General features: G+C 40.3%; 1 protein-coding gene across 1 annotated transcript in view; it reads left to right on the top strand.

Annotated features, from left to right (window-relative positions):
• Positions 1-26,847, top strand: part of Dgk (diacyl glycerol kinase 1) — a 440,989-nt gene that overhangs the window by 388,587 nt on the left and 25,555 nt on the right. Inside the window, exons 12-16 of the mRNA XM_065230402.1 lie at positions 5,344-5,472; positions 5,657-5,868; positions 17,148-17,288; positions 17,350-17,838; positions 17,927-18,547. Of these exons, the coding sequence (XP_065086474.1) occupies positions 5,344-5,472; positions 5,657-5,868; positions 17,148-17,288; positions 17,350-17,838; positions 17,927-18,547 (1,592 nt within the window). The remainder of the gene's footprint in view (positions 1-5,343; positions 5,473-5,656; positions 5,869-17,147; positions 17,289-17,349; positions 17,839-17,926; positions 18,548-26,847) is intronic.

The following is a 26,847-nucleotide window of genomic DNA, read 5'->3' as shown; positions in this document are numbered from 1 at the left end:
TTGCCGACAAGTTTGCGAAGAAGGCCATGATTTGGCAAGCGATTCGCAGTGGTGGTCTGAAACGGAACCATTCGTCACATCCTCCCCGATGACATCCCAAGTTTACATCGAAGAATGTCTGAATTAGCGTGTATTGCCGTTCATCCGCAAGCATAGGGGCAAAGTCATCTTTTGGCCCGATTAAGCCAGCTGCCACTACTCCAAGGTGATTCTGGAGTGGTATGCTGCCAACAAGATCGATTTTGTCCCCAAGCTAATGAATCCTCCGAATTGCCCGGAACCAATCGAAAAACTACTGGGCAATTTCAAAGCAGCGACATCGACAAAGCGGCGGGGTAGTCAAGGACATCCAGCAAATGCGGGCAAAATGAAAGAAATGCGCTGATTCCGTGTCCGTTTCCACTGTGCGGGTACTGATGGTCTTCATCAAGAGGAAGGTTCGAGATTTAGCTCGAACTGGAGAAATGTAACCATCAAATGCTGAAACTTTAAAGTTTTAATAAAAGTACTGTTAAGCAACCATTAATGGACTTTTTAAGCATATTGAATCACGAATTACAGGTTTTTTTGTGCGTACCAATTTACTTTTAGTCAGCCTTCAAGATCCAAACTGAAATCACAAGAATTCTCGTACTGCTTAGCATATTTCTGTGCTTTTTCCGTACTGTGCTTTGTGATCAATATTTTATCACATTATTTTAGCACTGGAATAGGCTTTTGAAATTTTTTGAAATTTTTTGTGGGCTTCTAAAAGGGTTTGGAACTCGGGTCCAATTTCGGAACATTATTATCAAAAGTTTTGTTCCTCAGGGCAGAGAATCGCTTTTTGCTCTTTATTTTAAATTCCGCCAGATAACTTTCATGAATAGCGAGGGCAGGATAGCGTGTTCTTTGATAGTGCCTCCTACGGACATTTTTTAAACGGATCAAGAGTTGAAGATCATCGTCTATTATAATTGAATCGAATTTAACCTCGCCTTTTGGTACTGAGGCAGCTCTTGCTTCAACTATAGCAGTAGTCAGAGATTCAAGAGCATAATTAACACCACCAAAAGAATGTTTGGATCATAGTTATGTTACATAAATGTTCGATATTGCTCCCAATCAACTCTATGGTAATTGAAAGTAGAGCTGTTCGGAGTAGAAATTATTTCTTGGGATATTTCAAAAGTTACTGGCAGGTGATCAGAACCGAAGTCAGCATGAGTAACCAATTGGCTACAAAGTTTACATGAACCAGTTAAGACCAAATCAATAGTTTGTTACCGGTGGGTAACATAGTATTGTTTAAAATATTGATGTGGGGAGTAGGGCCAATAAATTGTAGTGAAATAACGGCCGATTCAAAGTGGGGCGCAATCGGTTTCGAAATGTGTGGATCTTGTGTAAGGGTTGTATTAGAAGCTACGAGATAGGAGTGAAGGCTGCCTACGATCGGGGGCGGATGGAGAGAAACGCAACACCACGGTCGATGTGAAGAGGTAAGAGAGAGCCCGACGGTCAGTGGATTTAGGCAGTAAGTCGTGAGCCCTCGTAGAAGCGACAAGGAAAGTTTGTTGCGTGTGGGGTGAAATTTTAGTCACCCCCGCCATCAGTCCAAGCCACGCGGTGTGAGAACGCTTTGTTTTCTGGAGCGCTAGGAGATCTGACTATCACCCGTTCACCGGTCAAGTGATCCGGTTATCACGGGGTCCTGAGTATCGGACCGCTTGTTATTCAGTCCGACGACTTTCGCCGCAGTGCTGCCACTCCAGATTAAATCAATACCCGGCTTCACGGTCAACCCACAATTAGTCGCCCCTGGCTTATTCTATCGACGGCCGAATCAACCTGGCACCGGCCAAGTTACCCGGCTATTCACGAATCTGCCCGGTGAGTCCGCCAGCTGGCCAGCTGATCATCAGTCGGGAATCAATCGCCACCGCATTGCGGACAGTCAGTCCTTCGTAGAAGGCCCATTGCAGGTTGACTACCCGTCAAAGCCCAGATCACCCCGGCCATTCAAGTCCTCCCGTTGCCCACCCGGCAGCCGATCAGCACCCGATATACCTCCCGGGCTACCTTCGTCGCCGTTTAGAGCCAGGATTACAGGCAAACTCACACGGGCGTCTACCATCGCCGTATCCCGGCCAGGGTCGCCCGGACCACCTGCTAACATCACCGCTTCCCGGCCAGTTTCGACCGAACCCCCAGCCGTTCACCGTTCGATACTGCTCCGCCCCACTGTCATCGCCGGCCAATAAAATACCAGGTAATAAAAAAAAAACATAATTTCAGGTCTCCTCACATCCGAAAACTCTCCCACGCCAATACGCCCTGAGACCCGGAACCTACAAGGGAATTGAGTGCCCACCCCGGGAGCTGCCGTTGGTTAAGACCAGCAGCTTGGGGTTTAGGGGGTTCCCTTCAGAAACTCAGCGGTTCCGGGGCATATAAAGTAGTCTTATAAGTTTAGGGATTTTTAACTGAAGAAAAGCATGTTGGGCAGTTTGGATATTGAATAGAACAATCATCAAACAGAATATTACCATTGGCATTGCTTTGAGCATTATTCCATGCGCGTTGAAAGAATGAGAATTTAGACCTATGACGGGTAAGTTTCTGAAGGTCACCCTTGAGAAAATTCTTTTGCTGGCCTTAGCATTGGAATGGCAAATAGGCAGCTATAAACGTAAGTTGCCCAAATTTAGTTTCGACAGAAACTCCCAAAGTTTCAAAAACTTTGGTTTCAAATGAAGAAAGAATTTTATGTTTGATTCGTCTATGAACAATGATAGCAACGCCACCACAGGCTCCATCAAGACGATCATTTCTATAAATGAAATAATTTGCGTCCTTTTTAACTTATGGTCAGGTTTAAGGAACGTTTCAGTCATAACGGCGATAGGCACGTTATGAACTCTCAAACAGTTAAATAGCCCGTCTTCATTATCTTTAAGAGACCGAGCATTCCAATTTAAATTATTTAATGATTTAAAATGCATTACTGAATTTCAAAGTCATGACGGTATTGTTCACAAATTTAACTACAGTTTGAATAGCATTAAACATGGAGTTAGTTTTTAGTATATCAGTAATCATGTCAATTAATGATTTCGGTAAAAATTCTATTTTAGGATTAGTAAAATTTCCGTTAGAATTACCTTGGCTAGTATTTTGAATTCTACCCTAATAGCAGCATAGGTAACTCCATTTACTTGCTGAACATTGTTAGCAGCGAGGAGAGCAGGTATGGGTGAAGAATTTGAAGCAGGGTGATGTTTGGACCTGCGGGTACGAATGTAGAATTTGTTCCTCGCTGACCGCTGTCACTAAGCACGCGATTGTAGGATCGCTTTGCGAGTCTTACATTCCCAAAAATTGGATTTGTGGTTTTCACCACAATTTGAACATTTAAATTTCTTAGGATCTTCCTTCACATGACAGTCGTCCTTTGCGTGAGAGGAATCACCACAATTCATGCATTTAGCTGGCATGTAGCAATTTTTGTTTCGTGGCCCCATCCCTGGCACTTACGGCACTGGGTGAGGTTTTGGAAACTTCCTCCAGTCTTCACTCGGACATGGAGCATAAGGCTAGCTTTTTCTAAGGCCTTAAGGTTGTTTAGTTCACTAGACTTGAAGTGAACTAAATAAAAAAAAATCATTAGAAATCCCGCTACGTGAATCGCCAGGCCGGGATTTCATTTTCATTTTGTTTACTTGGAGTGGCTCAACACCAAGTAATTTTTCAGGTTCATGTTTGATCTGATCCAGGGATTCACCACTGGGCAGACATTTCAAGACACAACAACACACGCTTAGTTTTGGTGTCGTAAGTAAAAAAAATGGTGCCACTTCTCAGTAAGATACTCGAGAAGACGTTTGAATCCGTCCAAGGTTTCAGCCAATACACGGCATCCACCCCGACGGCCAATTTGCAGTGAAAACATGAATTTCACGAAGCTCAAAAGTTCCGTGCGAAGAGCATGGAAATCGGAAATGGTTATCACAATAGGGGAAATCATTTCCTTTTTGGCATTAAGCCGGGAAAATTTATTAGAATTTTTCCTGTATGATGGATCATTCTCATCATCCGTGAGCAAATCAAATTGATTGCTAAAATCAATTTTATCAGAAGGCGGAGCAAGCGATTACCCTTTTATTTTGCGCTTAGGCGCCATGGCGGCAGTAAAACGTTTATCCAAATCGACTTCCAAGCAGATTACTATAAGAATCTGAAGGAGCGAATAGGATTTTTTCAAATCGATATCCAAGCAGGATTACCTCGGATTATCAAGAGGAATCAGAGTCGAACAAGGTAGAACATTTACAGGTATATTGAGCTCTGAAAAGTGCTGTTAAAAATTGTTGTAGCCTTAGGTAGCAGTAACACTTCCTTCAGAAAAAAGCAAATAGATTTGCACGGTAAGAGAGTACGATGCGGACTGACGTCGCTCTCCTCAGATTTCATTTGAAGCTTTCCTCAGCATTAAGGGAAGCTGACATTAAAAGTACAAAACTATTTAAAAACTTTGCCTTCCTACATTACAAATCATGTGTACATTTTTATGCAAATCAGTAATATAATTTTTCATTTGCCGTTTGGGTGTATCAGAAATACAATTGGTTCCTTTTTTGCACCTCCTGTTTAGTACAAAGATGGATTCTTAACTGTAAATGACTGCCTACGAATGGGGAGGGGGTCTTAAATCGCACATAAATGAAAAGCTGCAAATACAAAACACCAAATTTCACTCAGTTTATGAATATTCAATATCTATTTTCCTCAACAAACCCGCCTAGTTACAAACGGAAATTCATCCTGATTATTTACACAAAGTTCAAAACAAATTTATTCCATTACACATTCACATTCGCCCGCAGACAGACCGAGTCGTAGAAGAGAACTCTAACGAACCCACAACTGTACAACTCTCCATTGCATCAAACTGGAAATTGTCATATCAAAGTAAACAAGGTGACAAACTACGTATATGCAAATGCTATTCTCAGTTGGTTCGTTATTGATAGAAGGAAATTTGCATAATGATGAGTACTGACTGGATCTGGGTCTCCCACACGAACCGATGACCAACCAGGGAAACTGCCTTCGAGCGATTCCCTTTCCCCCACCGACAACGCTGTCACTCTGTTTGGACACTGGCCGTTGAATAAAATACGCACACAAATAACACCCCCTCGCCCGAATTTTCCCCAAATCCCACAGATTCATTCACCGCATCCCGCATTCCCCCTGTGTGAAGGTATTAAGCACTTGAATTTATTTTTCCTCACGTTTATTCGTCTCTGCCGCGACGGATGGAAATTCAACCCGTTACGCTGTGGGTAATCGAACCCGTAGGTGTCGATAATACCCTCAAAGAGGACGGCTACCACGTGTGGCGACTGAAGCACTTCAGCAAACCGGCCTACTGCAACATGTGCCTCAACATGCTGGTCGGCTTGGGCAAGAAAGGACTCTGCTGTGTCTGTGAGTATACCGACGAATCATTGCTGATGGTGTATTTCCAATGTCCCTGAACCGTCGTCGTCCACCACCGCAACACAACCTCAAACCACATCCTCCTCCCTCCTCACTGTCTCTGTGACGGGGTCATGTTTATTGATACATATTATGTATACGTTTCTCTTCTGTATTTTTTTCGTTCATCCAGTGTGCAAATACACGGTCCACGAACGGTGCGTCCAGCGTGCACCAGCGTCCTGTATAGCCACCTACGTCAAGTCGAAGAAATCGAAAACCACTTCAACCTTTCAGCATCACTGGGTCGAGGGCAACTGCTACGGTCGCTGTTCCAAGTGTCGGAAACGAATCAAAGCGTACAACGGCATCACCGGATTAACCTGCCGATGGTGTCGGATGATGGTAAGTGTTGTTGTTCGACTCTGGCTGGACATTGCTTTGGGTATTTTCACCACCGACGTGGAATGATCGGTTTATTTGATTTCTCTTAACATGGGCTGAGAGGATTTATTTTGAGCTCTTCGAGGAAATGTCAATCGGTGTTTCTAAGGTGATTAGAAAATCATTCATTCCGTACTGGTTTAGGGCACTTCCACAAATTTTGCCAGAGCTCTATTTAACGTGAGGTCACTATTCATCGCTCTCTCCTTCCACCGCTCACTCTGTACTTGTTATCATTAGTTTACTGAAAAAGAAATCACCCAAATTATTGTAACAAAAATCATGGTATACGATATCGTACAGAGCGTGTCACGACACCTTAAATTTTATTCTCATTAGAAACACTGTAGGGGAAACAGTCCTATTGATGCGGTACGTTTGTAGCGTTAGAAGCCTATTGATGTGTATGGAGGTCTCCATACACAACAATAGGCTCCTAACGTTTCTAACGTATCGCAACAATAGGACTGTTCCACTATCTCTGTTGTTTGTAAAGCAATCGTTATTAAATGGCTGGTGAAATAACCAATATGAGCAGTTCCACACCAAATGACGAATCGGAAAAACTCGACCATATCCGATTTGCATGAAACTTTGCATATTTGTTTGTTTAGAACATTTTTTTTTCTAAAATTCGGCCATTTTGGATCTTGCAACATTATTAGAATGGCGTCTTTCAAATTTTTCAAAAAATTATAGCATGGAATCGGCATTCTAATCGAAATGATGCCAGTGGCAAAGTTGTCGAGAAAAATTAAGTTTTTTTTTTCTGGCAAAAATATTTAAAATAAATATTTTTAGTATTATCAAGTAACAATTCCAAAACTATGTTATAAACCGAAATATTCCTAAATGCCCTCGAATGATGTTTAAGATTTATTTTAAAAAAAGCTCAGTTTTCAAACTTTTGGAGTGGAGGGGAAATTGTGAACACTTAAAAATTCACAAAAATTGTAGAACAAGAACTTTTGGTCACTTTGATGAGTTTTGTATTATTTTTTGTATGCGAGCAGTTAAAATCCCTTGAAAAAAAATGTATATTTTTCCCTGAAAAATCACCAGAAATGCTGTTACTGTACTACATTTTTTTTTAAATATCAAAGACGCCATTTTGTAAACGTTACAAGATCTAAAATGGCCAAATTTTAGAAAAAAATGTGAAGGATTGTTCATAACAATGGATAAGGTTGAGTTTTCCCGAGTCGTCATTTGGCGTGGAACTTGTAACCAGTGGTGTGTCGGTCTGTCCGAGATTCCGAGATTGTTGTGATTGTCACGAATTTAGTGTTTCGATTTAAATGTTATGAATGCCAGGAAGTTCCGCTGAAAAGTAAAAGTATTTTAAGATTGCTCTCGTATACCTCAACGTGTACAATTTTGAAACCATCGTCACTCTCATAGTTCTTCTATTCTCCACGAGTGCCAACTTTGATTTGCCAATAGTCTTTCTCTCATTTCTCGATGAACATTTCAAATGGTCCTATCTGCTTTGATCGTTTCTCTTCATCGACTTTCTCTTTTCATAACCACTGCTATGCAAACAGATTTCGCTCTAATTCTACCACATAGTTTGATAAAAGAGGTTCTTATCTAGCGTCCAAAACGTCAAACACAACAGGGAAATGTTTTGCAGCTGAGTTATTGACGAAAGAGAAAGTCGATGAAGAGAATCGATCAATGCAGATTTGGTCACGAAACATCTGTTGCGTGATCTTTTCCAGCACAACTTATAGCGAATTCGACACTGAGCATGCATAAATACGTATACGGGATGATCGATTCTCTTCATCGACTTTCTCTTTGCATTGATACAGCTAAGCAAAACAATTTTCTACAATTTGTTCAATGCAGAGTTGTAACTGGTTATATTGGCTATCAAAAGCAACAGAAAACGCACCGAGAAACGTTAATTCTAGCGAGATATTAACAAAAGAGAAAATCGACGAAGAGAATCGATCATCGCGCTTATGCAAACTCACTGTCGAATTCTTTTATTATTGGGTTGGAACTAGTTCCCACCCAGTGCGAAACTGAACTTTTTGTCAGTGCAAACAACCTCAACCTGAGGTAGGTTTTAAAAACAAACGACCAAACTGACGTTAGTCAAAAAAACAGGCAGACCCAATCTTGATACCCGATCCAGATTGGAACTGAATAATAAACGGATTCGCTATTAGTTGTTTCACGTACGTTGGACGACAAGATTGACGAAAAAAGTCTGTCATGTCATTCTCACATTCTGTCGCGATCGAGCTGCCGCTGGTCGTTTTCTAGCCAACGAATAAATGAAATTGTATTGTTTTGACGGAATTTCCCCGCTGACTCAAAGTAGCTCGAATTTTTGTGCTAAACTTCATATTTGGAAGTACCTAAGTGACTTCTACCCAAGCAACAATTTCGGTTTTATAACGCTCTTGAAGACCATGGTTTAGCCTTGAAGTGTTCTTTAAAAACTCGATAAAACTTGCAATGTTACTTGGGTAGTGATGGGTATTTTTGGAACGGGGGCGACGTGAAGATGCCGAAAATCGATCGATGTCCAACTCTATTTCGAATTCAAAATGGCAGCCATTGCACACTGGGCCAGGAAACGAAATTAGCAAGACAAAACCTCTAGCGCATTGGGTTTGCATTATATTAAAATAGTGTCTTTCGCAAAGTTTCTCGGTTTAACATGCGCTTTCATCTGGTAATGGAAACTAGTTCCAATTTTATCCGCATAGATGGTGCTGCGATACTAACTTTCTTATTTCACATACTAGAGGTTTTGTGTCTTCGGCAAAGTTGTAGAACATTAAAAAATATAAAAAAATGCCCAATCACTCAAAGTTCTAGGTCTTCAAACAACAAAGATATAGTGAATATTGTAAAATATAGCTGAAATTTACGTTTTTGTACTATTTTCCATACAAACGACAAATCCTTCATTTTTTACGCCGTGCATCTTTTAAGTCGGATAATTTGCAAGTTTTAAGGAAGAGTTCCCAATGTTTTGGGTACAAGCGAAATATTAGCCAAAATAGTGAAAATTACCATGATTTTCATAATCCGGTTTCTCAAAAAGTAGCAAGTTTTAGCAAAAAGTCATTTACTTTCTGAAATGTACCATTTATCTTCAATCAAATGTAAAAGTTTCAATGACATATAATTTCATATATTTGAGATATCTGAATTCATAGACTACAATGTTTATTCAAGCAGCGTTCGCCAAAGCACGGCTTGCTGGCTGCATGCGATGGAAACGATGGAATATGTCTCTTATGCTTCGCTAGCTGCACGTTGGCGAACGCTGTACTAATGTATGCACAAAGTTTCTTCATGTTCATGTTCATTCTAGAACATGTGTGCGTGTGACAAAAGTCGATGATAATAGTTGATAGAGCAGTGCACGGTCCCTAACCTCGCTTTTTAGTTCCAATTTTTTTTTCTCTGAGTAAAAGAGATGGCAACGAATGGAAGCCAAAACTGTCAACATTTACGGATGAGAGAAAAGTGCAGCATATCTTCGTGCACTGATCTAATGTTGAAATGAGAATACACATGTACTACTTACTGATTGACTAACTGAAAATGTAAGTACGAAAACGGAAGCTCTGTTATTTCGAAGTAATGTTGACTCTTCCGGTGGATTATAATTTGTGTTATTTTGAAGTATATAACTGATAATTATGGCAGAAGGTAGGTTATTTTTAATTGTTCAGAAGGAATTTATTTCATTATTGAAAAAAAGTTGTATAGATTTTTCTCCTTTAGCTTACTTAAATCTTTGGTTTTTATTAGTTAGGTAGGTTCCGATTCAACACATTGTAGTTTCATTTTTATACCTATGATCTTGACTTTTTTACCTAGGGGATGAGTACTTAAGGGGGTTAGATTTTGATAAGTTCTTTAGTGGGAATGACACTGATGAAGACTGCACATTGTAGTCGAAATACGTATCTGTCATGGATACAAAAATTAATTAAGTGGAATTAAATGGAAGATAAACCCTTTTGCTGTTTTATTTAGCATTCCGCTAACAACCCAATTTCATTACTTCATCGATTTATGGTCTTTAGACGTCATTCTGATTCCGAAAATACCCATATTGAAGAGTGTTTGACAGTTGTACTCACTTTTCCTGAAACCGGAAGCTGCCATATTGGATTTCAAGATGGCGCCCCGATTCTGAAAATACCCATATTGAAGGGTATTTGACAGTACTCCACACTTTATCGGAAACCGGAGGCCGCCATATTGGATTTCAATATGGCGTCGGACATCGATCTACGGTGTCTAGACGTCACTCCAATTCCGAAAAAAAATCATATTTCATTATTTTCTCGACTCAATACCTAAAATGAAAGATCATGGTAAGCCAGTTCGATAAACTGGCACCAGAGGAAGGACGTGAGGTTTTCTAGGAAAGAGGTAGTGCAGATTGATGAGGTCAGACTATTGACGGTCGTTCCACGAAAAATGGAGACAGGTACCAGAAAATCAGCGGAACCAGAAGCGTTACTGCAAACAATAACAACAAAATGGAAACCAGAACTACCAGAAGCACACAAATTTCACCAAACCGAAACCGAAGCCGGACAATACACAACAACCGAGGAGAACATATCCTGGTCCCAGTGGAACTAGTGCCCTACACAGCATCGTTAGTTCGCACATTCCGGTGAGGAAGAATGCCATGAAGGTGGGCACTATATAGACTGATGCAAAATTTGAAATTTCCACTCCACAGTGCTCAAACGATTTCAAATTGGGCCCTGATTAGCCTCCCAAAATTTGAACTCATTTAGTGAGAAGTTGACTTGGCACAAACCATTTGAAGTTTATATGGGAATTAGTATGAAGAAATCATAATTTCGGTTCATATACATCTGAAAATTCACCAGTTCACTCTACTTTAGAAAATGATAGCTTAGCTTGTTGAAAATTTTCTCAGTTACAACTTTTCTGAAGACCACTTTTCGATCAAATGTAAAGAACAAAAATTATTAATGATTCAAGTAACTGATGTCTTATGATTATGCTCAATCAACTGTTCAGCAGGCAACATTGGTGCTTATGGCGCGTAGAATAGAGGACAAAAATCATGGCTACTATGTCACACTGATGAATACAGTGTTGCTCACAATACAGTTGCTTAATCTTGCCATAAGATTATCAATCTCTTAAATAATTAATAACTATTTAATTTAACGTTTGACTGAAAAACGATTTTCTGCAAAGTTGTAGCTGATAAAAATTCCCATAAGAATAGCAATACAATTTGTTAACAGAACAATATGTAAAAATGTTAGAAGACAATGAACAAAAAGTTTTGATTTCCCATAGTAATTTCCATATAAACTTCAAATGGTTTGTGCCAAGTCAGTTTCTTATCAAATGAGATTAAACTTTCGGAGGCAAATCAGGACCCGATTTGAAACCGTTTGGACCACTGTGGAGCGAAAATTTCAAATTTTGCATCAGTCTAGTGGGCACGATTTTAGGGATTGCACCAGGGAACAGAAGATGTTCGGTGAACGTTGTGGATTCCCGGGCTTTCTAACGGAGGATTGCCTTTATTGCCAGTCAAAAACGGTTCGAACACTGCCAAAGGGGGCAAGACAGTCTTCAAAACAACTCCACAAGTACTTTAACTATTTTGTTTGTATTACTTCTGTGTGAAGTTAACGATTTACATAGTTGAAGATGCTAATTTCAAATAACAGACTAAAGTGGTCATTTTTATACGATAGATGAGGAGATAAAAGTTGTAAGTTGCGGCTTACTTGCCAGCCTATAGCTGGCCCGATTTACCCCGGCGGGGCGGCTACGAGCAGAGTACTTCCCCCAAAGACGTTCGGATTTGGATGGATTGTTAAGAAAAGAGAAAGAAAAGTACAATTTAAGACGTCTATTATCCTCTAACCTTTCCCTTTTCTCCTCGTTATCCTCGGTGTCACTCGGTGGGGCCCTTCGACGATAGCGGCGGCGGTTGCAGATCGTACTGCTTTACGTTGGCTCCAGACACGGTCTGTGCCGAGCGTTTTCTCCTTCACTTTAGCTGCGTAGCAGCGGTCCTTGGCGTTTAGCGGGGGGGATGAGCAAGGCTCCTTTATCGGAACCCCCTCGGCGACGATGGTGACGAAGCACCGGACCAACTACTCGCCGTAGATGGTCCCGGTAGTCACCGCAGCGCACTACCCAGGCGAACGCTCCTTCGGTTCTGCCTGCTTCGTCCCTCCTTGGCTCTTAACTGCGGTGGCGAGACTGGCTCTACTGGCTGAGCCACCGCAGTGAGGACGGTGGGTGTTCGGGGATCCTTGGGGTTTAGCCGGGAAGCGGAAAAATCCTTGAAATTTAGCTTCCCTTGGCGGCGATCCGACACCCTTCACTTCAGCTCACGAACCACGGCACTTTTCGGGGAAACGACGTCACTTCCACGCGACGGTGCTGGGAATTATCCCTCCAGCGGACACACGCCACGAAAACGGCACTCCAACTTCTCGTTTTCACTTGAAACGGACGGGGCAAAAAACGCGTCGATTTCCTACCGTGGCTCGTAACTTTCTTCTCCCTGTACTACTTGACAATCACGGACAATACAACAACCGCCATCGTTCTCCTGCAACCGCGCTCGAATGTTGTGCTGCTTATGTTTTTCGCCTTCTTTTGCAGCGGGAGGAGAAATGGGACCTAACTTTATTCTACACGCGAGACAATTTTGAACGATAATTTTTACACTATATTCTAATCCTAAAAACATGCCTACACGAATAAAATCTACGATGAAAATAACAAATTAAAATATTTATAAATAAAGCAGTGGTGAGTATGTTGCCGAGCGTGCGACCAAAACAAAAACAAATCATAACAGACAAGGCACACGCTCATGGCAAACACGTTAAAAGGGTGGGTTATTAATTGTCACCCTAGACGAGGGTTACAAAGTATAGAGTTGATAGTTCCGTTAGAGTACGTCGTATATAGAGACGAGCAAGGACAATTTTGAAAAAGGTTTGAGTCGGGTTGGTCATCCCTCTTTACCAAACTCCCCAGTTGGAGAGAGATGGTGAGTGGTGTCCCCTCCCCCACCGCCACCACTGGCAAAAAGAGATGACTGTCATTTGTCGAAAGGTACAGTAGCAGCAGCTTCCCTACCCGTGTCTCCTCGAGATCGTCAAGTCGACGATGACAGGAGCACATACCGTGATAGACGAAGAAAAGCTGCAATTTCCAAACCTGCGACTTGATACATCCCTTCAGATAACGACTTGAGTGTGGTACAATCGATAGAACTGTTTCAAACACATCGTCGGTACATGAGCAAATCGGTGATCATCTCTTTTTACCAGTGGTGGTGAGGGGGGGGGGACACTTCTCACCATCCCTCTCCAACCGGGGAGTTTGGTAAAGAGCAGACTTGCTTCCACTCACTTGTTATAAATCATTGTTTATCATTTAAATCATTAGATGTTATAATGATAATTTATACTAGTATGTTACAAGAAGTGGTTGTAAAGGATGTGTTTGATTCATAAAACCTATCAATTCTGATTTCAGAGCATCACAATTAGCAATTTTGTGATTCGTGAGCGCTCACTCTGACGCTCACGAATCATAAAATCGATTACCATGACGCTCTGAACGTGAAATTGACAGATTTTATGTGTCAAACACTTACTTTACAATCTCTTCTTGTAACTTACTAGTACAAAATATCATTAAAACATTTAACGATATCAAAATTCCAAAAACCCAGTTTTTATAGCAAGTGCGTAGAAGCAACCCTGGTAAAGCGATATGATCAACACGATTCGAACCTTCCTCAAAGTTGTCCATGCTCGCTTTCTACTATCTATATACAATTTTCATACTGCCGTACTCTAATTGCACTATCAACTCTATACTTTCATCTGCTCATCTATCGCTCATCTATCTAATCTAATCTAATCTAATCTAATCTAATCTAATCTAATCTAATCTAATCTAATCTAATCTAATATAAACGCAGCCAGTACGAGAAAGCATCCTGGAAAATGATTAGGTTAGATGAGGTCTAATCATTTTTCTTGCCTAATTGATGTTTACAGCATTTCTGAGATATGATATAAACATCAATACGGCCAGGCCTACTGCGTTGTATTTGCCGCAAAGATGATTCTTGGAAATAAAGAGGAACGTTTCTTGAATCTACAGGGGTGGAAAGATGCGTGGACATACCGTATCAAACGCTCCGAGTTACTATGTGTAGTTGTGTGTAATGTGTAAATATTTGTACAATATTGAAGAATCATTATCATGCATTACTTCAATGGAAGGATCTTATCGAATTTTTTCCTATGTTGGTAATGATTCTTTTGCGCTTAAAAGTTTCGTTGGATGCATCCAGGGTTACTCATCTATCGCTCATCTATCGTATAAAAATTACCACTTTAGTCTGTTATTTGAACTTAGCATTCTCAACTATATAACTCCACACCTTACAGATACAGCTGAGGATTAGAGATAGTCACAAGTTCGTGATACTCAGTGATTACCCAAGACCATTCGTGAGAGTGGAAATTTGGGATAGTGGAGCATCTAGAACATTGTTAGGAATAGGTGGTAGGAAGCTAGTGAGTTCTCTAAATTTGAAATTGAGGCCCGCGAATGTTGATTTGACGACAGCAGGAGGTCAAAATTTAGACGTCGTAGGGACCACCGACATTCCAATAACATTCAACGGAGAAACTAAAACTCTAACCGGTCTTGGTTGCTCTCAACCTAAATCGTCGTTGCATCTTGGGATATGACTTCTGGCAGGCCATTGAGATTCATCCAACAATTTTCCAGTCCGTCGAAGTGATTGATGAAGCTGAAACAGAACGAATGGAAAGCGTTAGTGAGCTCAACGATGACCAAAAACGGCAACTGGAGAAGGAGCTTATTCTTAGTAGCAAGTCCAGGGCACTTGGGAAAAACTAGTCTCATGGAACACAAAATCGAGGTGAAGGACGAATTTACAAATACCGACCCAGTTCTACCCGCAACTTAAAGAAAAGGAAGCAATAAATTCCTGACTTGTCTAGCTTAGCATAAATAAGACCCTATTTTAACGAGGTTCTTGAAGAAATTTTTCAAGATAATGTTCAACGACAAAGTTCGAGTGGTAGGAAACGTCGTTTTAAACAGCTCGGATGATATGATTCAAAGTGTTGACTTATGCGAAGCTGCTCGACTTCAATACACTAGTACACTAGCAATTCCTTCCGTAATTGAGGGATTTCCAAACTTACAAGAACAAGGCAAGGTAAAGATTTTGATAAATAAAATTCTAGCTCGGAAAAAACAAACTCGACCGTTCCGGAAATCACTTACGGCTTCTGTTGGCTCAAGTGATTAAGGTTTTATTGCACAATTATCATGAAATTTACCTGTTAACTCCAAATTGAAGTTATCAACTGTAATTTTAACTTGTAAAATCTAGGAACATTGAACGTTTTGAGATCGTACTAGCTAGCGCCTAAATTGTCATGCTGGATCCCAGTAGTCTGGAATTTTCACCGGCTGCGTCGACTGACGCCGCTATCGTCATGACCGCTGATAATACCAACAATCAATACGAAACTAACGATTTTAATATGGCTCACTACTTGACTAGCCCAAGCAAACGATTAACGTACCCCATTCTAGTCTAAATTCTACTACTACACAATGTTTGTTTTGATTCGCTATGAAAGTTTAACAGATAAAATGAGGGGTTAGTGTATTTTCCTATGTTTCGAGGGGTGAATCGATTAGCTTGGGACCGAAGAGAGTACCAGAGCTGAGCCAAAAAGTTGAGCACGCTATTTCGGGACCTTCTAGTTTTAGAGTTACCTCTATGATAATACTGCCGCCCACAGCTGGACGTCTGTAATTGAAAGAAGCACTATTGGTTTACCATAAATACACTGTCACACTGCTGCTACTGCCGGAACAGTTCGTCATACTGTTATAATAAACTAACTACTCGCGCCGTGCTCACCTTACAATAATTCAAAAATGCATGTATTGCTGACATTAAACCGAAGGCATCATATCAAGAAGACTGACAACTTTGCCAGAATCCAAGTGACAGCAACAATACCGCTGTGCTTGAGTGAAGGTGGAAGCAACGCATAGAAAAAAAGAGCAAATACACAAACCTTTCTTCTGAGGATGTAATCTTTGCTATCAAATTCGTTCGAAGCATTTACCGTTGAAAGGCAGATGACACGATTGTACCTGTCTCATAGCGTTCGTATGAGAAAATGGAAGAGTTGCCAGTCTTCTTGATGTGTTGTCTTCACCTCAAACAGTAAACAACGACTGAAAATGACAGCTGTAGCTTGGCAAGTGATCCAAGTGCACGATTGCACTTTTATCCATCCATCCATTCCATTTATGGGTTTATGGTATCATGAAATCACCGACAAACCGACATGAATGATCATACAAATTACAAATAAATTTCTGATCAAAGCACAAAACTGACATCTGCCGCCGTGTTCGCGGAAAATATTTCTCCTAGCCACGAACACGCGTACAAAATTTATGAGTTGGTTCGTGTCTAATCTTTTTCTAACAAATTATTTTTATTTAGATAAAACATTTCTATGGTTTTGACAGATGGGATCGCTCCACATTTGAATCGGCCGTTATGGATTCTCGATCAAGAGTTAAGTTTAAGTTTCATGTCGGTTTGTCGGTGATGAAATCGTGAGTATATTTTGTATTTTCTGTAGCGTTACGAATTTGCTGATCCCGCTAAACAGGCGTAGTTCACGGATTTGGGATTAAGTTCTTAAAAATTCGATCTACGTGATCACGTTTACGGGAACTAAGTCGTGAATTCATATGGAATAGCAGTTTAGATTCAAATGATATTTTTTTCACGAATATCGGAACGGTTTTTTTTTTCGTGTAGAATAATACGCCAAGCCACGATTAAAAACTTATTATATTATTCTTTCACCTTAAAGTTGATCAAAGCAAAATTAAAATCATCATAATTGACCTCTGACCAACAGGATAAATATTTGACAAACAAATTAATTGTCACTGGCTGATTGAGGTTTCAAAATCAATCATTCCTTTTTTTCGCCCAATACTTAATCAACCCTCGCCCATTGCATGCTAATATATTCAAAAATCTTTGAAGCGTCATACCATAATAATCCAGCCCGTAATTTCATGGCACTTTGAAGCTTCACGATTAATTGAATAAAATTTCACGCTCATTTTGCCCGTTTATTCCCCAGCTCCACAACAAATGTGCCTCTCTGGTGAAAGCGGAATGTTCGTTGGGTGAATTCGCCGACATGGTGCTACCTCCGACGGCCATTTGCCCCGCAGTTCTGGACCGGCAAAAGTCCATCAACTACGCCACCAGTCGAGGGAAGGTAGGACTTTGGAACCGGTACTCGAGAGAAGAATTCAAAACACTGCCCTTCCTACTTTCAGAACGTGTCCTCGACAATTCACTTCCAAATCACCGCCACGTCAAACATCTGCCCGCTGTTGGTGTTCATCAATCCGAAAAGTGGAGGCCGCCAGGGCGACCGAATCCTTCGAAAGTTCCAATACCTGCTGAACCCCCGGCAAGTGTACGACCTGTCCAAGGGAGGCCCCCAGGAAGGACTGACCATGTTCAAGGACGTTCCGAACTTTACGGTGATATGCTGCGGCGGTGACGGCACCGTCGGATGGGTACTGGAAGCGATGGATTCCATAGAAATGCAGTGCCAACCGTCGATCGGAGTCATTCCACTGGGGACCGGGAATGACCTGGCCAGATGCCTTCGGTGGGGTGGTGGCTACGAGGGGGAAAGTATTCCGAAAATTTTGGATAAGATACAAAGGTCCTCGGTGGTGATGCTGGATCGGTGGAGTATAGATGTCAAAAATAATCCGTCGGCCTGTGAGGACACACCGCTGATTCCGACACATAAGGTACTACAGGTCGTAATCTCCTTTGATAGCAGCACAGGCGAAGATGTTTTTTGAAATGAGATCCCTTTTTTTCATTCTCTCCCAACAGGTGACACTGTCGGAAAATGTACAAAAAGTGATAGAACTCTCGCATAGGATAATAGTAGAAAAATCTGTGATTCAAACGTATGACGAAATTCAAAACAGTACAAAAACTACCGAGATATCGATAGAGAACACGAAACGTGTCGTTCTGAGTGACAATAATGGCACGTTGGCAATGATGCACCAACAACAGCACCAACAGTCGACCACCATGATGTCGAAGGAAATTACTCAGCAAACAACCGCCACCAGCAACGGAGACATTAGCAAAGCGTTGCCACACTCGGAAACAGTCGTTAATGGCACCAGCCAGTGCCAGTGCCAGTGCCAAACGGAAGTCATCAATGGTGATAACCCAACAACCCCCACGATGGTGGTGACTGCAAAAACCACCGAAAGCAAAGACGATGATGCGACACGTGCTGCTCCCGACCGTCCAGAAGAGACGACGGAGACGCCGGAACAGCCAGAGGAAACGAAACAAACTGTCGAGCAGTCGGCACCGACGATGACGGCCTCAGCCAGGGAGAAAATTATTGACCTGCCCAAGCTGTTAAAGCCACAGGCCGCGTCGGAATTCATCGTACCCTATAACATTATCAACAACTACTTTTCCGTGGGTGTGGTGAGTATACAGGACTTTCCGATTTGCTTGATTTTTGCAGAGAGTGCGATTGTTTAAATTTGTTCGACAAGTTTGTTTTCTAATTGGAAGCAGTTGAATTTTCGTGAAACATCACCCCTTTACCCGCATAAAGCCAACCCACTGTATTTTAGAGCAACAATGTTGCATTAGAGAATGGGTTAATATTGTATACCAGGATAAACAAATCTTTGCTCATCATTGTTCTTGAATTAAATCAGCGATTTGACAACCGGGTCAGCGTTGCCAAGTTATTTTCAAGTTTATCGGTATCAAAGGTTTAAAAAAAAATCGGTATTATCGTTATTTACCATTTTAGTTAATTTTACATTATTGCGGTTTTCGAAAGCAAAAATTTAAACTTAGGGACTTTCCAGGAAATTCGGAAGAAATTTCCAGGGAATGTTTCAATTTTCTTCTGAAAAAGCCAAAAAAAAAACTTCCAGAGAAAGAAGAAAGTTCTCAAAAAACATCCGGGGAACTTCTAAGTGAAATATGGAGAAACTTTCACACCCAGAGGAAGTCAGAACGGTTTCGGAAATCGAAAAAAAAAATCCTGGAGTAGTGGCTTCCAAACGAAGCAAGATGAAGCTCGGGAAAACCTTCCAATATAAGTCAGAAAAAAAACCTCCGGAAGAATCTCGTGGAGAAACTTCCAAAAAAAAAAGACGAAAGAGATTTCTGGGATATTTCAATAGATACTTTCGGTAGAAGTTTAAAGGAGCTTCTAGGAGAAGTTGAGAAACATATTTCGGAAGGATTCCTGGAGGATGTCGATAGAAATTTCCGGTGCAAATCGGTAAAATCTTCTAGGGAAAGTTAGCACAATATTCCGCGGGAAGCTGGAAAAAACTGACGAAAGAACAAGCCAGAAGAAGCTTCCAACGGAAGTCGAAAGTACTTTCTGGGAGGAATTGCAAAATAAGGTTGAAAAAAATAACTGGCAACAGCACACTACCATTTAAAAATAAGTGGCAGCAACTTGATTGTAACTGAAATAGGTAACATATAAGATATAAGCAGAGTTAATGTACACGTGCATCCATCCCGCGTGATAGAGACACGCTTTCTATAAGATCGTAGGTGCCTGGTACATTTCGAGACGAATTATTTCGCGTTTCTTTTTTGTTCCTACGTGCCTCATTCGTGTCACATGTGCTGTATCTAATGAGCTAAGCTCGGCGAGCTCCAGGGAGATCGGCAGCGTACACTACGTCTTGCGTGCATGCTAAAAGTGGCTGGTTGGTGATAAAAAAAACAGCAGAGAACTGTTGTAGTCCTGTCACATTCTCGTGTTGCTGATACAACTGATTGATTTCAATCAGTTGGTATTAAGTTTTTGAGGGTTGAGAGATTGTGGTTTCATAGAAGTATTTCAAGCGGAAGATGAGTTAAACGATTACGAACCAATTACCGGCGGGGTTATTTGTTACCGATCCATGCGTATGGAATTTTCATGGTTCACAATATTGATTTAGCTCCACCAAGTTCAAACGATTTCAAATCAGCTCCTGATCATTCTCACAAAATTTGTTCTCATTATAATGCGAACTCATACTGCACTTGACCCTTTGAAGTTTATGTGGGAATTGAAAAATTGAACGTTAGGATAATTAGTTATTAATTGATTAGGAAGATGATGTTCTTCTGACATGATTCATTTACTATTCGGCAACATTGGAATAATAGGACAAAAAATCGAGACTATTATGTCATAAGGGCAAGATGCAGTGTTGTCCTGAAAACAGCCGATTAATCCTACCAGCAAGTTATCAGCTTGGAAATTAATTAATAACAAATTTTCTTGACATTCAACTAAAAAAGGGGTTTTCAACAAAGTTGTAGCTGGGAAATTTTCACGAAAGGGGGGGCTCTGATGGACAACTTTTCCGTAAATCTTTATGATGCAGGGCTAGAGCGATGAAGGAAAAAAATACACTTTTCTTATAGTAATTCCCATATAAACTTCAAGGAGCCAGTGCAGAATCAGTTCGCCACCAAATTAGCTCAAATTTTGGGATATTGATCAGTCTGATTTGGATCCGATTGATCTTGGTGGATCAAATTGATAGGTATTTTGCAGCTGGCAGAGAACCAATAGTTCGGAGGGCCCTTTAAAAAAACTTCGTTGTTGAAATTGATTCGTGTGACTTCATCCGTCAGTATTTTCAGCCTTTCAAGCTGTAGCCAACATCACTAGTTAATTCAAACATGTACTTAAATTTGAGAACTGTTCAAATAGATTTAGACAAAAAGCATGGTGTGTTCGTCCCAAGTAGTAGTCAACCTGAAAATATGATGAGAAATAAGAAAACTGGATTGTAAATTTTGGGATGAATCCAACAGATTTGTCACACTCAACGGTCAGTATCTGAATCGAAAACCATGTTTTCCAAAATGTTCAATATCTTTGAAAGCTCTGCGGAGCCGAAGGACTAAACAAATATTACAATTGAGATCTGAATCGATTTCCTATGAAACAGCAAAAAAGGTTATCTTCCATTCAATTCCACTTAATTAATTTTGGTATCCATGACAGATACGTATTTCGACTACAATGTGCAGTGTCATTCCCACTAAAGAACTTATCAAAATCTAACCCCCTTAAGTACTCATCCCTAGGTAAAAAAGTACTTAAGGGGATTAGATTGATAAGTTCTTTAGTGCGAATGACACTGATGAAGACTGCACATTGTAGTCGAATTACGTATCTGTCATGGATACCAAAATTAATTAAGTGGAATTAAATGGAAGATAACCTTTTTTGCTGTTTTATTTAGCATTCCGCTAACAACCCAATTTCATTACTTCATTACGATTTCCTATATTTTTTGTGCTTGCAACGCATCGAATCTCGACAGATCCGCAAACCCTTTCTGCCGAGGATGCAGATGTTCGTTTTTGCATGCTTTATCGGCCTCCTGAGGGCACTTCCATTATCACCACCTCTTCATGCAGCACCTCTACCACTTCCTCTGTTGATTTGCTGGTGCTGACTGACAATGCACCTACAGCCACTACACCAGGGTACGAACTGCTATCCGAGTTGCAAGGAATTTTGTAGTTCTTCAAGAAACTTCGTGGTACTTCAGGGAACTTTTTAAAAGTTCAGGAAACTTTCTTGAAGTGCAGATTTTGTTTAAAGTTCAGCTAACCACAATCTCAGCTAACTTTGTAGAAGCTTACCGAACTTCTTAGAGTTTCATCAAACTGCTTCGGTAACTCTTCTTCTACGTACCTGAAAAAGTTATAAGACACCGACGCTTCATACACCTCGCAGCTCGTAGTTGGGCTGAATTAGGCTATTGATACTGTCGCTAATGTCATTAGTAACACTTATGACTCTAATGTTCCGTTAACTATTTTCACTAGAACACTGTCCTGATTTTGAACGTTTCTTTGGTATTATTATTATATTTTGTTTTATGCATTAAAACCAACATATTTCAGATGAATCATGAGCTAAATTTAGTGAAATTATTTGAAGTTCTGAGATCGTGGAACAGTTCAGAAAACTTCGTAGAAGTGGGAACTTTATACAAGTTTAGGTATCTTCCTAGAAGTTTATTGTTAAATGGCAGGGAACCTCTTTATTATTCTGGGACCTTTTTTTATATCTTCAGAGCTTTGATGAAACCTCATGTTCAGAAAATTCGGCACAAATTCAGGAAATTTGCGGAAAATCAACGAGAAACGTAAACGTGAAGCAAGCTTTGATGAAGTTTTGTGGACTGCGTAATAATTCGAGGAACTGCGTGTAGCTTCATAGAAGTACAGGGCATTTTGAAAAAGTTCAGGGAATATCGTAAAGATAGAAGACTTCAGGGAGCTTCGTTTCAGTTAAGGGAACTTCAAAGCAGTTTTTCAGAGATCTTAAAAATCTCAATGAACTTCCTGAAGATGAAAGTTATGATCGTTTAATTTCAAGGTACTTTGAAATTTGAGTAAATTTTCTAAAACTTAAGGAAATTTTTTAGATGTTCAGGAAACGTTGCATAAGTAACAGGATATTCTTTCAGATATGCTCCCTAGACAGCCAGGAAGTTTTAAAAGATCAGTATTTGCTGATGTTCTTCTGATCTTAATTAACGAGTTGCTAAAAAAAAGGATGACTTAAGAATGTGCTTAAGTTTTTGAATATAATAATTTTTCAAATGCATAGATCAACTTTCAACACGATGTGTTCCAAATTTAAACCATACACTCTGGCAAAATGGTGGCAACATGGTGATTTGAGTGGTTGATCTGTTGCAGGTTGTAGCAATGGCTGTACCACTTTCTGGTTTGTTGTAGCGAGATGGTGGCGCTTGGTGGTCACTTTGTGGAATTGGTACCGATACTCAGGCGCTTCCTTCTGACACTGTTGGTATACAAAGGCAAGGTCGCCCATTATCTAACCGAAAAGGTTATTTCTTCTTAGCGATTACGGACATCGACGCGAAAACGATGCCATCGAAACCCGCAGAGCAATGGTCAGCAGCAGCCACCTAGATCGTACCATGCCAACCAGAAAGCGATTTGAAGGAACGGAACAGAAGGTCGGTAGACTTTGTGATATTACTAATTGGAATGGTAAATATATCACTGCACTGGTCCACACGCTCATCTGAGTTAAAGCCAATGATGCCCACTCATGTCACTATTTTGTTGCAGCTATTTAGCATAGATCGCACCATCATCCAGTGGGTCACCGCTGCCGTTATAGAATTTATCTGAATGCTCGGTCACATGAGGAACATTAAAAAAAAAATCTGAACTTTTTTAAAGTAATGGTTACAAAGTACAAGTGAAAGCGTAAAGGTAATACGCCAAGAAAAAAATGTTCTGCAAAAAATTCTTCCACCCATTGAATTATCATAACATTGCTGCATTCGTAGCATTCCCACATAATCTATTCAAAATACGTAACATCCCATCTAACTATGTATACCAGTTGTGTTGCCGATGAATGGTTAAATTACGTTGAAAATGTGTGAACGTCTTGCAACGGTCAAATCCCCGCACTAAACAATACCGATACACTTTTTGTAGAATTTTTGTCCATTCTATATTTTGAAAATAACGTGTCAAAAGATGTTAGTCATGCAAGTGCAGTTAAGTGTTGAACCGAAAAAAAAATAAACAAAGAATATTCTAATTGACTGGCAAATTAATGGCATTTGCTATTAGAGGATTTCAAGAATTTAAGCACTGCAAATATATGCTACCTTTCCTCTAAAATAAGAAAGGTTTGTGCAAACGCATATGAAATGTCGGTCAAAGCAACCAAGTTTCAACAGCCTGTATTTCGCTTACCTACACCTTCCAGAACTTCGAGCTCTGCAGTTCTAGCATTAATCGTAGCACATGAGATGAGGCACATGAGATCAGCGCGAGCCTCGCGCACGCCAGGATTTTTGGGTGTCGCATTTGTTTCTCGCTCGTATCTTGTTCTCGCGTGTCTCTTTCTCGCTCGTCTCATGTTGTTTTCGTTGCGACGGGAGACGGTTTGTTGAGAGTATCGGCAGCACATTTTTGCACACACGAGGAAAATGTAACTCTGGATATAAGTAACCACAACTGATCAGGTAACAATTTGGATTTTTTTTAATCGTTATAAATCGGTATAAAATCTTAAATATCCGTATTCTGAGGAATTTATCTGTATATCGGTATTATGTTAGAAAATCTGTACAAATACCGATAAATCAGATTGTTTTAAAAAAATTCTGGAGAATGTTAGAATTATATTCTGAAAGAAACCGAAAAAGCTTCCAGAAAATGAAACAAGAAGCTATTCTGGAGGAAGTTTGAAGAAAGTGCTAAGATAAATCGGAAATGTCCAGAAACTTCTGGGAAACTTTAAAGAAACTTTTGGAAATATCGGTTGACACATCCACAGGAAGCCAGACAATTTTCGGAAATCTGAAGAAAATTCCAGGAGAAGCCATTTTCAGGGGAATCTAGAAGAAGCTCTGAAAAACATTCCAATAGAAGTCGGTAAAATCCTCCGGAAGAAGCCCATCGGGAAACTTTTTTTTTTTTTTTTTTTCCTTTATTAACGAGACTTTCAGCCTTAGGCTGGTTCATCCCATCGGGAAACTTCGAGAGGAAAACGAAAGGAGCTGCTGGGAGAATTTTATATATACATTCGGTAGAAGTTTAAAGGAACTTCTGGGAGAAGACGAGTGTAACTTTCTGGAGAACGCTGGAAGAAACTTCCTGGGGTAGTTTGGATGAAACTTCTGAAGAAAACCGAAATTTCTGGCGGAAGCCTGAAATTTTCCGGGTCATTCGATTCTAGGAGAAGTTGGAATTACTGTAAAATACCGGAAGAAAGAGATTTCTGGGGGATGTCGAAAGAAACTTCCGGTGGACATCGGTAGAAGCTTTAAGGGAAAGTTAGCACAATATTCCAGGATAGTTGGAAAAACCTGGGGGGAGGGTCGACAGAACCTTTCGAGCAAAGCCAGAAGAAGCTTCCGAGGGACGTCGAAATAACGTTCCGAGACGAATTTGTAAATAAATTATGGGGTAAGGTAGCAGAAAATTCCAAGGGAAAGTAGGCAGAAACTTCTAAAGGAAGGTTAAATAAACTTCAGAATGTTAAAAAATTCACATTAAAGATAAAAGTATTTCTCGATTTCCAGGAATTACCAGTTTAGCTGTTTCTAGATTCTTGGGTGGCCAGAAACGGTGAGGGAAATGGAAGCGCTCACAATTCTGACATTTTTGCGCGGACAGACAATAATTATTTTGATTATTTAAAAATCGGCATAAAACCTCAAAAATCGGTATTCTGAGGAGTCATAGGGGCTGTTCATTAACTACGTAGACAGTTTAGGGGGGAGCTGGCAATTATCGACGGGCCAAACAAAATTTAAAAATTGTGTCTACGTAGGTCTACGTAGTTAATGAACAGCCCCTTATCTGTACATCGGTATCATGTTCGAAAATCGGTACAAATTTCGTCTGTCAACGCTGGTAGCGATTTCAAGACAATTCAAGCTGAACATTGCATTAGGTCCTAAGTAACATTAACAGGTTCTCTTCGTCGACTTTCTCTTTGCATTCCCACAGTCATGTAAGGCCATTCCCAGGTATTTTCAGTACACAGTTCGATAAATGAAGCTTTTATCTAGCATCTAATACGACAAACACATCAAGAAGCGATTCTGTGCTCAAGTTATTAACTAAAGAGAAAGTCGACGAAGAGAATCGATCAATGTTATTTAGGACCTAATGCAATGTTCAGCTTGAATTTGCCGTCGAATCCGAGCCTGTTTCTGATTGCCCGATTTGACAGTAGCTTTCGTGGAATAAAAAGGACAAAGGGATTACAGTAACCTGACTGGCAGCGATGTCGAAATCAATGTTGACGCCAATTGGCGTTGACGGCGACTCTGTAGCTCTTTACTCCTATGAGAAAATCCATAAGCAAACGTCAGACTGTGCGTGAAACATGGCAAACTTTGTATTATCCTTTCACTTCACCAAAAATTCCCATAAGAAACTGTCTAAATTAGCTGGAAATGAAATTTTTTCGTCGGTGCCGTCAAAGCCAATGGCGTTGTTAACTGTTTATATTTGCGAAAAGAAAGTTGAAAAATGGTGTGCACTGCGTGTTTTAAGAGATGGATGTTGTTGTTTGTTTATGGTTGTTTTTATTGTGTTAAGCAAAATTGACCACTTTGTCAAGCAGTTTTGACGTGGTTTTCTACCAGAGATTTCACAAAACTGGACCAACTAATTTCTATTTTTTTATGGAACGCACAAATGTTGGCTACTTTTCTCGAGGTTCTAGAAGAAAAAATCTCAAAATAATGTTTTATTTCGAAGTTCTAGTGTTAGTAAACGTCATTTTAACTGCTCAAATGAAGTGGTTAATTGATGTCCAAAGTGCTATACTGCGGTAGAAACTCCGAATCAAATCAAAAGTAAAATAGAAAAATCATTCTGCAATCCTGGCATCATTGGTCAACTCCGTCAAAATTTACGCAGGGCATCCATCAAAAACATTAAGTAGAGTGATAAGCTCGATTTTCAAGTCCCGTCCCAGATTTGAGTGAGTGAGTAATTAATGATTGTGATTACCAGGAAGCGAAATTGACAGGTTTTATTTCGACAAACATATATTTTGCAACCTCTTCTATGAATATTTATACTTTCCCGACGAAATGTGGAAACTTCCAAAATCTTCTGTGGCTTTTAAAACTCTTACCATTTCAGCTTTTCCTTGTCGTTTTCGCGCGCAAACAGGTTCACCAGCTTGATTATCGTTGGATAAAAATTATAAAATTTTC

Source organism: Ochlerotatus camptorhynchus, unplaced genomic scaffold (assembly GCF_037179485.1).
Source record: "Ochlerotatus camptorhynchus isolate MF236.1 unplaced genomic scaffold, CSIRO-AGI_Acam_v1.1 ptg000330l, whole genome shotgun sequence".
Classification (NCBI taxonomy): Eukaryota; Metazoa; Arthropoda; class Insecta; order Diptera; family Culicidae; genus Ochlerotatus; species Ochlerotatus camptorhynchus.
The sequence above is the reverse complement of the archived record's forward strand: the minus strand, read 5'-3'. Positions and strand labels throughout refer to the sequence as shown.